Source organism: Scylla paramamosain, chromosome 38 (assembly GCF_035594125.1).
Source record: "Scylla paramamosain isolate STU-SP2022 chromosome 38, ASM3559412v1, whole genome shotgun sequence".
NCBI classification, from domain to species: Eukaryota; Metazoa; Arthropoda; class Malacostraca; order Decapoda; family Portunidae; genus Scylla; species Scylla paramamosain.
The window spans coordinates 4,123,535-4,137,397 of NC_087188.1; the positions used below are offsets into that span (position 1 = coordinate 4,123,535).

Sequence of the window (13,863 nt, forward strand, 5' to 3'; positions counted from 1 at the left end):
TTGATTAAAAAAACAGATCAATTATTACTGAGCAGTGCTGTGAATGGACAGTGTGATGCTTGGTTAAACAAACAGGAAGGGTAAACAGGGTGGTGGAGTCATGGTAGTGACTAAAAAGAACCCAAAAGTGAGTAGAGCCAGCTGTGGAAAGGAGAGTGCTAAAATAATTAGGTTCAGATTGGGAGATGGAAACATAAAAAGAAGAGATTTTGTTGTGGGTTACCGTATTTGATGGCTCATAAGACGCATGGGCTCATAAGACGCACCCAGTTATGGCAGACATTGAAAAGAAAAAAAAAAGATAATTGAGTGAATTTAAGCTCTGAATATGAAGTGAAGGATTTCACATGACATCTGAAGACTCTCACATGCATTTAGATCATTATTAGATCCCAATATTTTACATTTAAAAACTTCAATATTTGCTAGTAGCCTACGTAACAATCCTGCTGTGAGATGTAAACATATGGTGTCGGCAGTGACTGTGAGAGAGTACAAGGATAATAAAGTTTGTTCATGAGCATGTTAAAAGATAGGAGCAATTTTAATTGTATGAAAGTGTGTCTTACCTCAAGAAGCAACAGCATCACACTGTAAAGAACGCAATGAAGCTCACCTTTGTCACCGGGTTCAGCACATAACTAATCGCTTGTTTGTTTTGGTACATGCAGTGCGTGGTGCATGGTCACTTAATCAAATTCTTCCTGACTGGTGTCATTCTATGAGAATTACCAGCAAGTATGATCCATTATATATTGTTACCCTGAAAGAAAGAGTTGTTTTATGGTGCAATACCAATCATCACTTTGTTTACATGTGCAAAGATGTCTGGGGTTTGATTTTAGAGACTCTGTTGCCATAGACTTACCATCAACCACTGCTTCAATGCTGAACCTTGGCCTCAAAGGACGCAGGCTCATTTCCTGAGACATTTTTTTTTGGAGAAAAGGTGTATCTTATGAGCCATCAAATACAGTATGTTCCACCTAAAACAGGATCATGGGGAGAAGCAGAACATGCCTAGATGCTAAGGAATATAAAATTGTCATTAATGGAATTGACGAAGGATAATGACAAACTTGTACTTAGGGGTGACTTTAATTGTAAAGAAGTATGCTGGAAGGAACTGACAACTGAGGGAGGTGAAAATTCCCGGGGATATATATTGCTCAACATGATTATGGAGAACACAATGACACAGCAGGTTCAGCAGAACACCAGATAAAGAAATAATGATGATCCCTCACAACTTTGACTAATCTTCAACAAAGAGCCTGAGATAGTCAGAAAGGTTACTTACAATCATCCTATTGCCAACAGTGACCACATATTGATTGAAATAGATTTTTTAGGAGATGCATCATTTGTAAGGAAAGAAGAGCACAAGGAAAGGAGATTAGTTTATAGTAAAACAGACTCTGAAGAACTTGGAAAACATTTTTAAAGAGCCAGAATGGAACAACTTTTTTATGGCAGATATCTATAAAAAGGGAGTGGAACATGTACCAAAATTAAAACATAAGAAGACTAAAAGTAATGAGTCATTTAATAGGTGAGGTGAAGTGAAGGAAAGAAGAGACAGGGCATGAAAGAGATAGAGGAGACATCCAGAGAGGTGGCTGGAGTATGTAAGTGCAAGAAATAAATATGTGGAAATACATAGGGAGGAAAAAAAAAATTGACAAGTGTAAGAATCAACAAAAATCTTCTATAGACTTGTGAATAGCAAATTGAAAAAAAAGGAAACTCTTCTGTAGATCTGTGAATGGCAAACTGAAAAATAAACAAGAAATAAGGAAGTTATGCAGGGATAGAATGGGATATGAAGGCAATTTGGAAATGGCTGAGATTATGAATGAGCACTTCCAAGCAGTCTTTACAAGGGAGGGTGATCAGGGTGAGGAAGGACAAGAATGAGAAAGATCAGTTCCTATGGGGAATAAAGAGATCACAACTCAAGAAATAAAAAAAGTTAATGATTTTTTTTTTTGTGTAGGAAGGACACTGGCCAAGGGCAACAAAAATCCAATAAAAAAATATGCCCACTGAAATGCCAGTCCCATAAAAGGGTCAAAGCAGTGGTCAAAAATTGATGAATAAGTGTCTTGAAACCTCCCTCTTGAAGGAATTCAAGTCATAGGAAGGTGGAAATACAGAAGCAGGCAGGGATTTCCAGAGTTTACCAGAGAAAGGGATGAATGATTGAGAATACTGGTTAACTCTTGCATTAGAGAGGTGGAGAGAATAGGGGCAAGAGAAAGAAGAAAGTCTTGTGCAGCGAGGCTGTGGAAGGAGGGGAGGAATGCAGTTAGTAAGATCAGAAGAGCAGTTAGCATGAAAATAGCGTTAGAAGACAGCTAGATATGCAACATTGCGGCGGTGAGAGAGAGGCTGAAGACAGTCAGTTAGAGGAGAGGAGTTGATGAGACGAAAAGCTTTTGATTCCATCCTGTCTAGAAGAGCAGTATGAGTGGAACCCCCCCAAACATGTGAAGCATACTCCATACATGGACGGATAAGGCCCTTGTACAGAGTTAGCAGCTGGGGGGGTGAGAAAAACTGGTGGAGACATCTCAGAACACCTAACTTCATAGAAGCTGTTTTAGCTAGAGATGAGATATGAATTTTCCAGTTCAGATTATACGTAAAGGACAGACCGAGGATGTTCAGTGTAGAAGAGGGGGACAGTTGAGGGTCATTGAAGAAGAGGGGATAGTTGTCTGGAAGGTTGTGTCGAGTTGATAGATGGAGGAATTGAGTTTTTGAGGCATTGAACAATACCAAGTTTGCTCTGCCCCAATCAGAAATTTTAGAAAGATCAGAAGTCAAGCATTCTGTGGCTTCCCTGCGTGATATGTTTACCTCCTGAAAGGTTGGACATCTATGAAAAGACGTGGAAAAGTGCAGGGTGGTATCATCAGCATAGGAGTGGATAGGACAAGAAGTTTGGTTTAGAAGATCATTAATGAATAATAAGAAGAGAGTTGGTGACAGGACAGAACCCTGAGGAACACCACTGTTAATAGATTTAGGAGAAGAACAGTGACCGTCTACCACAGCAGCAATAGAACGGTCAGAAAGGAAACTTGAGATGAAGTTACAGAGAGAAGGATAGAAACTGTAGAAGGGTAATTTGGAAATCAAAGCTTTGTGCCAGACTCTATCAAAAGCTTTTGATATGTCCAAGGCAACAGTAAAAGTTTCAGCAAAATCTCTAAAAGAGGATGACCAGGGCTCAGTAAGGAAAGCCAGAAGATCACCAGTAGAGCGGCCTTGACGGAAACCATACTGGCGATCAGATAGAAGGTTGTGAAGTGATAGATGTTTTCGAATCTTCCTGTTGAGGATAGATTCAAAAACTTTAGATAGGCAAAAAATTAAAGCAATAGGACGGTAGTTTGAGGGATTAGAACGGTCACCCTTTTTAGGAACAGGTTGAATGTAGGAAAACTTCCAGCAAGAAGGAAAGGTAGATGTTGACAGACAGAGCTGAAAGAGTGTGACTAGGCAAGGTGCAAGCACACAGGCACAGTTTTGGAGAATAATAGGAGGGACCCCATCAGGTCCATAAGCCTTCTGAGGGTTTAGGCCAGTGAGGGCATGGAAAACATCATTGTTTAACATGTGGCATAAAGTAGTTAGAGGGTGGAGGAGAGGGAGGAACAAGCCCAGAATCATCCAAGGTAGAGTTTTTGGCAAAGGTTTGAGAGAAGAGTTCAGCTTTAGAAATAGATGTGATAGCAGTAGTGCCATCTGGTTGAAATAGAGGAGGGAAAGAAGAGGAACCAAAGTTATTGGAGATATTTTTGGCTAGAAGCCAGAAGTCACGAGGGGAGTTAGATCTTGAAAGGTTTTGACATTTTCTGTTAATGAAGGAGTTTTTGGCTAGTTGGAGAACAGACTTGGCGTGGTTCCGGGCAGAAATATAAAGTGCATGAGATTCTGGTGATGGAAGGCTTAAGTACCTTTTGTGGGCCACCTCTCTATCATGTATAGCACGAGAACAAGCTGTGTTAAACCAAGGTTTAGAAGGTTTAGGACGAGAAAAAGAGTGAGGAATGTACGCCTCCATGCCAGACACTATCACCTCTGTTATGTGCTCAGCACACAAAGATGGGTCTCTGACACAGAAGCAGTAGTCATTCCAAGGAAAATCAGCAAAATACCTCCTCACGTCCCCCCAACTAACAGAGGCAAAACGCCAGAGGCACCTTCGCTTAGGGGGATCCTGAGGAGGGATTGGAGCGATAGGACAAGATACAGATATGAGATTGTGATCGGAGGAGCCCGACAGAGAAGAAAGGGTGACAGCATAAGCAGAAGGATTAGAGGTCAGGAAAAGGTCAAGAATGTTGGGCGTATCTCCAAGACGGTCAGGAATATGAGTAGGGTGTTGCACCAATTGCTCTAGGTCATGGAGGATAGCAAAGTTGTAGGCTAGTTCACCAGGATGGTCAGTGAAGGGAGAGCAAAGCCAAAGCTGGTGGTGAACATTGAAATCTCCAAGAATGGAGATCTCTGCAAAAGGGAAGAGGGTCAGAATGTGCTCCACTTTGGAAGTTAAGTAGTCAAAGAATTTCTTACAGTCAGAGGAGTTAGGTGAGAGGTATAAAGCACAGATAAATTTAGTATGAGAGTGACTCTGTAGTCGTAGCCAGATGGTGGAAAACTCAGAAGATTCAAGAGCGTGGGCATGAGAGCAGGTTAAGTCATTGAGCACATAAACGCAGCATCCAGCTTTGGATAAAAAATGAGGATAGAGAAAGTAGGAGGGAACAGAAAAGGGGCTACTGTCAGTTGCCTCAGACACCTGAGTTACAGTGAGGAAAAGAAGATGAGGTTTAGAAGAGGAGAGGTGGTGTTCTACAGATTGAAAATTAGATCTTAGACCGCGAATGATGCAGAAGTTAATGAAGAAAAAGTTGAGGGGGGTGTCAAGACACTTAGGGTTGTCGACAGAAAGGCATTCCGACCTGGGGACATTTATGGTCCCCTCCCCAGATGGGAACTCCAAGGCTGGTGTAGGAGTCGCCATGATGATTTTAAAATTTTTGAGTGAAGGGTGTGTGTGTTATTAGGTGCTTGTAGTTTTGTGTGGAGGAAGAGAGTTGTCTTTAGAGGGCAGGCTGTGACTGCCCCCTTGTGTTGTGAGACACAAAGGGAAATGTTCAGTGAGGTCACAGCTGGGTTTAATGATAAGTTCACAGCACCCCCTGAACAGTACTTTAGACCTCACTGGGATAAATTATCGTTTCAGTAGGTGTCTATTGCCTCTGTGAGGAAGTCACATGGACCACACGGAATCACAAACTGGATACTAAAAGAACGTAGTGAGGAGCTGACAAATAAAATACATAACATTATAGAGAGATCACTAAAGAAAAGTCCCAAGAGATTGGAAAAAATCAAATATATAAAGCAAATATATAAAATATATGCAAATATATAAAAATAAAGCAAATATATAAAGGAGTTGACAAAAAGACCTAAGCAATTATAGACCAGCTATCACTAACAAGTGTGATAGCCATGATTTGCAAAAAAAAACTTATTAAGGACATATGGACTAAACACCTTGAAGCAAACAGCACACTAACTACAAGATAATTTGGATTTAATAAAGGAAAATCATATACCACAAATTTGATATATTTCTATTTTAGAATAATAAATATAATTCAAGAAAGAGATGAATGGCAGACTGTGTATTCCTCAATTTAAAAAAAAAGGCTTTTAATCAAGTGCTACACAAAAAAAAAACTGATAAGGAAATTAAAGTTCATAGGAATGCAAGGAAAGCTGCTGGATTGGATAAGTGACTTTCTGAAAGATAGGGAAATGAGAGTGTTTATTAGAGACAAGTGTTCTCTTTGGAAGTTATCAGAGGGGTTCCACATGGATCAGTATTGTCCCCAATTATGTTTACAATACATATTAATGACATGCATGAGGGAATTAATAGTCATGTGAATTTCTTTGCTGATGATGCTAAATTATTAAGGAGAGTGAATAATGAGGATGATTGTGAAATGTTGCACCATGAACTTGATAACATTTGGGAATGGAACTGCAAATGGGAAATAGAATTCAACATCAAGGAATGCAGGACAATGGAGTTTTTGGAAAGAGCAAGCAGAGGATTTTGTCGATAGATGAACTTGGAGGAGAGTTAATAAAGAAATCAAAGTTGGAAAGAGATCTGGGAGTATTCATATCAGATAACATGTCACCTGGGAAAAAAATAAATAAAATTGTTGAAGAGACTTTATCAGACATGGATGAAGAATAAGTAAAGAAACTGATCATCGCTCTAATGAGGCCAATATTGGAACATGCAGCAGCAGTGTGGTCACCAAGCACAAATAGGAACATCAAGAAATTTGAAAGGATTTAAAGAGCAGTGACAAAATTGGGTCCAAGCTTGATGGAAATGTTGTATGAGGGGGAAGCTAATGAAAATGGAATTGATGACACAAACATAAAAAGGATAAAGGAGACAATAGCAATTTATAGAATCACGAAGAATATGGAGGTGCTCGATAGATAAGACCTAATAAAATGGGACATGAGAGATACTAGGGGAGGAGGCAGTAGACACCTGCCAAAACGATAATTACTCCCAGTGAGGTCTAAAGCTCAGTTCAGGGGGTGCTGTGAACTTATCATTAAACCCAGCTGTGACCTCACTGAACATTTCCCTTTGTGTCTCACAACACAAGGGGAAAGTCACAGCCTGCCCTCTTAAGACAATTCTCTTCCTCCACACAACACTACAAGCACCTAATAACACCCACACCCTTCACTCAAAAATTTTAAAATCATCATGGCGACTCCTACACCAGCCTTGGAGTCCCCATCTGGGGAGGGGACCATAAATGTCCCCAGGTCAGACTGCCTTTCTGTCGACAACCCTAAGTGTCTTGACACCCCCCTCAACTTTTTCTTTATTAACTTCTGCAACATTCGCGGTCTAAGATCTAATTTTCAATCTGTAGAACACCACCTCTCCTCTTCTAAACCTCATCTTCTTTTCCTCACTGAAACTCAGGTGTCTGAGGCAACTGACAGTAGCCCCTTTTCTGTTTCCTCCTACTTTCTCTATCCTCATTTTCGATCCAAAGCTGGATGCTGCATTTATGTGCGCAATGACTTAACCTGCTCTAGTGCCCACGCTCTTGAATCTTCCAAGTTTTCCACCATCTGGCTACGACTACAGAGTCACTCTCATACTAAATTTATCTGTGCTGTATACCTCTCTCCTAACTCCTCTGACTATAAGAAATTCTTTGACTACTTAACTTCCAAAGTGGAGCACATTCTGACCCTCTTCCCTTTTGCAGAGATCTCCATTGTTGGAGATTTCAATGTTCACCACCAGCTTTGGCTTTCCTCTCCCTTCATTGACCATCCTGGTGAACTAGCCTACAACTTTGCTATCCTCCATGACCTAGAGCAATTGGTGCAACACCCTACTCGCATTCCTGACCGTCTTGGAGATACGCCCAACATTCTTGACCTTTTCCTGACCTCTAATCCTTCTGCTTATGCTGTCACCCTTTCTTCTCCGTTGGGCTCCTCCGATCACAATCTCATATCTTTATCTTGTCCTATCACTCCAATCCCTCCTCAGGATCCCCCTAAGCGAAGGTGCCTCTGGCGTTTTGCCTCTGCCAGTTGGGGGGACCTGAGGAGGTATTTTGCTGATTTTCCTTGGAATGACTACTGCTTCTGTGTCAGAGACCCGTCTTTGTGTGCTGAGCGCATAACAGAGGTGATAGTGTCTGGCATGGAGGCGTACATTCCTCACTCTTTTTCTCGTCCTAAACCTTCTAAACCTTGGTTTAACACAGCTTGTTCTCGTGCTATACATGATAGAGAGGTGGCCCACAAAAGGTACTTAAGCCTTCCATCACCAGAATCTCATGCACTTTATATTTCTGCCCGGAACCATGCCAAGTCTGTTCTCCAACTAGCCAAAAACTCCTTCATTAACAGAAAATGTCAAAACCTTTCAAGATCTAACTCCCCTCGCGATTTCTGGCATCTAGCCAAAAATATCTCCAATAACTTTGCTTCTTCTTCTTTCCCTCCTCTACTTCAACCAGATGGCACCACTGCTATCACATCTATTTCTAAAGCTGAACTCTTTGCTCAAACCTTTGCTGAAAACTCTACCTTGGACGATTCTGGGCTTGTTCCTCCTTCTCCTCCACCCTCTGACTACTTCATGCCACGTATTAAAATTCTTCGCAATGATGTTTTCCATGCCCTTGCTGGCCTAAACCCTCGGAAGGCTTATGGACCTGATGGGGTCCCTCCTATTGTTCTCCGAAACTGTGCCTCCGTGCTTGCACCTTGCCTAGTCAAACTCTTTCAGCTCTGTCTGTCAACATCTACCTTTCCTTCTTGCTGGAAGTTTGCCTACATTCAACCTGTTCCTAAAAAGGGTGACCATTCTAATCCCTCAAACTACCGTCCTATTGCTTTAATTTCCTGCCTATCTAAAGTTTTTGAGTCTATCCTCAACAGGAAGATTCTTAAACATCTAACACTTCACAACCTTCTATCTGATCACCAGTATGGGTTCCGTCAAGGCCGCTCTACTGGTGATCTTCTGGCTTTCCTTACTGAGTCTTGGTCATCCTCTTTTAGAGATTTTGGTGAAACTTTTGCTGTTGCCTTGGACATATCAAAAGCTTTTGATAGAGTCTGGCACAAAGCTTTGATTTCCAAACTACCCTCCTACAGTTTCTATCCTTCTCTCTGTAACTTCATCTCAAGTTTCCTTTCTGACCGTTCTATTGCTGCTGTGGTAGATGGTCACTGTTCTTCTCCTAAATCTATTAACAGTGGTGTTCCTCAGGGTTCTGTCCTGTCACCAACTCTCTTCTTATTATTCATTAAGTGATCTTCTAAACCAAACTTCTTGTCCTATCCACTCCTACGCTGATGATACCACCCTGCACTTTTCCACGTCTTTTCATAGACGTCCAACCCTTCAGTAGGTAAACATATCACGCAGGGAAGCCACAGAACGCCTGACTTCTGATCTTTCTAAAATTTCTGATTGGGGCAGAGCAAACTTGGTATTGTTCAATGCCTCAAAAACTCAATTCTTCCATCTATCAACTCGACACAACCTTCCAGACAACTATCCCCTCTTCTTCAATGACACTCAACTGTCCCCCTCTTCTACACTGAACATCCTCGGTCTGTCCTTTACTTATAATCTGAACTGGAAACTTCACATCTCATCTCTAGCTAAAACAGCTTCTATGAAGTTAGGTGTTCTGAGACGTCTCCGCCAGTTTTTCTCACCCCCCGAGCTGCTAATTCTGTACAAGGGCCTTATCCGTCCATGTATGGAGTATGCTTCACATGTCTGGGGGCTTCCACTCATACTGCTCTTCTAGACAGAGTGGAATCAAAAGCTTTTCGTCTCATCAACTCCTCTCCTCTAACTGACTGTCTTCAGCCTCTCTCTCACCGCCGCAATGTTGCATATCTAGCTGTCTTCTACCGCTATTTTCATGCTAACTGCTCTTCTGATCTTGCTAGCTGCATGCCTCCCCTCCTTCCGCGGCCTCGCTGCACAAAACTTTCTTCTTTCTCTCATCCCTATTCTGTCCACCTCTCTAACGCAAGAGTTAACCAGTATTCTCAATCATTCATCCCTTTCTCTGGTAAACTCTGGAACTCCCTGCCTGCTTCTGTATTTCCACCTTCCTATGACTTGAATTCCTTCAAGAGGGAGGTTTCAAGACACTTATCCACCAATTTTTGACCACTGCTTTGACCCTTTTACAGGGCTGGCATTTCAGTGGGCATTTTTTTTATTGATTTTTGTTGCCCTTGGCCAGTGTCCTTCTTACATAGAAAAAAAAAAATGGAAGGCAGATCAAAAAAGATAGTTACAAAAGGAATATGAAAATGAACAGCTTTCCCCATAGAGTAGTAGATATATGGAACGGACCGGATGAGGAGGTAGTGTGTACAATGAATTTAAAGCCATGTTAGACACCATGAGATACAAAGATGAGACAGCACAAGCATAGCTCCCCTCCCATACAATACAACTAAGTAAATACACACCTTTGGACGTGGTGAAGTCACTATGCCTTGCTTGGACTGCCCTAAGAAAGGTGTCCGAGGTTATCATGGGTGTGTAACAAAGGTCACAGCCATACATACGCACAAGGCTCCTGAATGCCAGTCTGAAACATGCGCAAGTGTCAATCCCTTAATGAAAAAGAACCAAAAAGATTATGGAGAGGTGTACTGAAACCTTCCTCCTGCAAGAATACAAGTCATAGGAAGAGTGAAATGCAGGAACAGGCAAGGAATTCCAGAGTTTGCTGGTGAAAGAGATAAAAGATTAACAATACTGGTTACCTCTTACATCAGGGAAGTAGACACAATAGGAATGTGGGAAAGTAAAAAAAATCTTGTGGGAAGAGGGGAGGCATGAATTTAGCAAAATAAGAAGAGTAATTAGCACAAAAATAGCAGTACAAGATTGTATGAGATTCAACATTGTTGTGAAAAGAGAAAGGCAGTTAGAGGAGTTGATAAGACAAAATACTTTTGATTCCATCTTTTCTAAAAGAGGAGTATGAGTGGAACCCACCATGCATGTGAAGCAAATCCCATACATGGACAGGTAAGTCCTGTGTACAGAGATGACTCAGAACATCTAACTTCATAGCAGCAGTTTTAAGTTAGTGATGAAATGTGAAGTGTGCAGTTTAGATTATCAGTAAAGAACAGACTGGGAATGTCCAGTGTGAAATGTGAAGTGTGCAGTTTAGATTATCAGTAAAGGACAGATTAGGGATGTTCAGTGTAGAAGAAGGGGACAGTTGAGAGTCAATGAGGAAAAAGAGGGAATAGTTACATGGAAGGATGTGTCAAGTTGATCGAAGGAGAAACTGAGATTCTGAAACCTTGAACAATACTAAGTTTGTTCTGCCACAGTTAGAAAACATGCATGTGTTGTAGAATGTTAAGGAAAAATGTACCTGCATTATTATATATTTTGGAGGAAGATTTACAATAGAAAATTAATGTTAGTTGGACACAACAAAAAATTACCTAATTAAGAAAGGTTTAAATAAAGAGATAAAATAATTATTATTTTCAGGCAGCAATAGTAAATAATATGTACTAAGAGGAAATAGCAAGTGAAAAGCACTCACACTTATAAAGAAAAATATGTGGCAGGACACAATAAACTTGACAAAATTTTCTATAAAATATGACTAGATACAAACACACATAATACTGAGAAAGCTCTAACCTGGTAAAAAAGAAAAAGGAAAACTGGTGAACTATTCTGACGACATAAAAATATATCAATCCTGAAGTGAAAAGAACTCTGACACACGCAGTTTTGCATTTTCATCAGTAAGGCTTATACCAGGTTAGAGTTTTCTTGCTTGTACATACACTCAGACACACACTTACTTTGAGTAGCGTACCATTGGTGCACACACAGTTACCATCTCTCGTGTGTGAAACAGCTCCATCGGTCGAAGATAAGTGTGTTCCTGCTCCTCCATGGGTATGTGCTGTGGTGCTACTGGGTCTAGTCACCCCAAATTCTTGTTCAGGTATCTCAGGGTTTGCTGGGGCTATTTCCTACCTGAAAAAAGTGCTTTATAACAAAATGCTGTTACAACTACAAATTCCTGCCCCTCTCACAACTGCCTCAGAGTGGGCTAGTTTCCCCCAAGTCACCACCAACATGACTTGGTGCAGGGCTTAATATGAATTACAAGGTCCTCTTTTGACTCTTGCACCCTTTATACAGACAAGTCATAACACCAGGTTACAAGAATGAGGTCACCAGCCAGTTTCACCTACCTTCAGGCAAGGGAATATTACAACAACTACCAAACCACTCCAACAGATGGGAAAAATAATTCGCCATGTTCTAGGGAGTGGCAATCACAATAAGGGTCACACACTTTAAAGGGTTGAGGTATAACATCTCGTTGGACAACTGCCCTCAAATAACAAATCCAACCCACTGTCCCACTGTCCTCCAGGTGAGTACAGTCATTTACAGCCTCCTGGACAGCAGGCCTCAACTTGAGGAAGTAAAGTTTCACTACACAGTTATGCACTTAACATCCCCTGTGGCCAAACACCTTACAGGAGGCTTGACCAGCAGTAGCATTTAAGAAAAACACTGTGTACACAAACAAATTCCCAAAAATACAAACAGGACAGTCTCTGACCACTCATTGCCACCAGGTATTTGACTCATGAGGAGATGAGGAGTCATGTTGTAATATACACAGAGTGCCTTGCAAGGAAATGCACTCACAGGCTGATAAATGGAGACACCTAAGCATTACACATATAAGCAGTACTGCAGTAATTTACTCAAATATCCCTTAAAGCAACTGGCCCATCTAGCTGTATCCCTCCCAATCTCCTCTGAACATGCTGCCTACCATGATACGTCTGTCTCTTGTAAGATATGGACCATGGCTGACTTAGAAGCATGGGAAGGTGAGGTAAAACACTCTCCCACTCTGCTACAATGGAGAGGGGTACAAGAGAGGGGGTGGGTTGGTGACATACACTCACACATGCCTTGTGCTGTTCTACTAGCGGGCACAATAAAACAATTACTTTTTGAGAATTCTTGTGACTAAACAAAAGGGTCTGAATGAATACTGATTATGCCTTTGTCAAGGGTAACTCTTCTGCTATAAACTACAAGAGGCTTAACAGAAGGGACTAAAGGGAAAGTACAGAAATTAAAATAGGGATACAGATTGGGTGGAGAGTATAAAATTTTTATGTAACTGTGAGACAGAAGCAGAGTCATCGCACGGCAGACATCCCCACTCTCTCTCTCTCTCTCTCTCTCTCTCTCTCTCTCTCTCTCTCTCTCTCTCTCTCTCTCTCTCTCTCTCTCTCTCTCTCTCTCTCTCTCTCTCTCTCTCTCTCCATTCTTACTCTTCCAGTACTTACGCCCTACATAGCAATGCTAAATTTCGGGAAGTTGTCTTCTTTTCACCATTTCTCTACAGTGAAGGGTTGGCAACATATATGAGTCTCCCCCAGTTGTTTCTGTCCCTTGCATCTTCCTCTGACTTACATCCTTTGCAGTTTTACTATAACTCCATCCCTCCATCTGTCTTCCCCTTGATCTTCCCTCAACTGGTTTCCTCCAGGTTCTTTTACTTGATCTCAGGAAGTGTGAAGTACCACACCCATCGATCCCACCAAAATACTGAGAAAATGTTGCAAATAAGCTAGAGAAATATAAATGAAAGAGATGAACTAAGCATGTTTGGAAGAGGAAAGTTGAAGAAATTATTAAAGAAATTAAGAGCAGAGTAGATGAAGTTTGATTGGAAGCTGAGTGAAGAGTTCAGTGAGAGTAAAGAGTTGTTTTGGAAACAGAGAGTGAAGGGAGGAGAGGAGCATGAGAGTGTGAGAATGGAGAGGCTACAGTTCTTGTGGAAGGTGTGTGGAAGTGGCATTTTGATCAGTTAAAGGTGAAAAGATAGAAGAACTAATAATACCTGCTATGGATATAGAAACAGGTGGAAAGCAACAATTTTATACAGAGAAGTCATTTAAAGTACTATTAAACTTTTCTTCATTACAAACAGGGTTTCAATAGAAGTTGTTTCCTATTTTCCTAATTTTGAGAATCTTACTTGTGTTTCCTTATCAGTCTCATTCTTTTGTAATTTTTTTTTTTTTTATGGTCTCTTAACACAGCCATCAACTTATATCAGCTATATATTAGATTGTTAGTACTATGGGTCTTGATTCCCTTGGCTGTAATTCATGAACTTTTGAGATCACATTTTTTTATTTTTTTTTATTAGATTGTTGGTG

General features: G+C 41.0%; 1 protein-coding gene across 6 annotated transcripts in view; it reads right to left on the minus strand.

The window, feature by feature from the left end:
- The window catches only part of LOC135091611 (tRNA-dihydrouridine(20a/20b) synthase [NAD(P)+]-like), a 202,055-nt gene that overhangs the window by 120,341 nt on the left and 67,851 nt on the right, over positions 1–13,863 (minus strand). For all 6 annotated transcript variants that reach the window (XM_063989372.1, XM_063989376.1, XM_063989374.1 and 3 more), the window contains 2 exons: positions 11,464–11,641; positions 10,093–10,214 (listed from right to left, as the gene is read on the minus strand). In XM_063989372.1, the coding sequence (XP_063845442.1) occupies positions 10,093–10,214; positions 11,464–11,558 (217 nt within the window). In that variant the 5' untranslated portion in view covers positions 11,559–11,641. The remainder of the gene's footprint in view (positions 1–10,092; positions 10,215–11,463; positions 11,642–13,863) is intronic.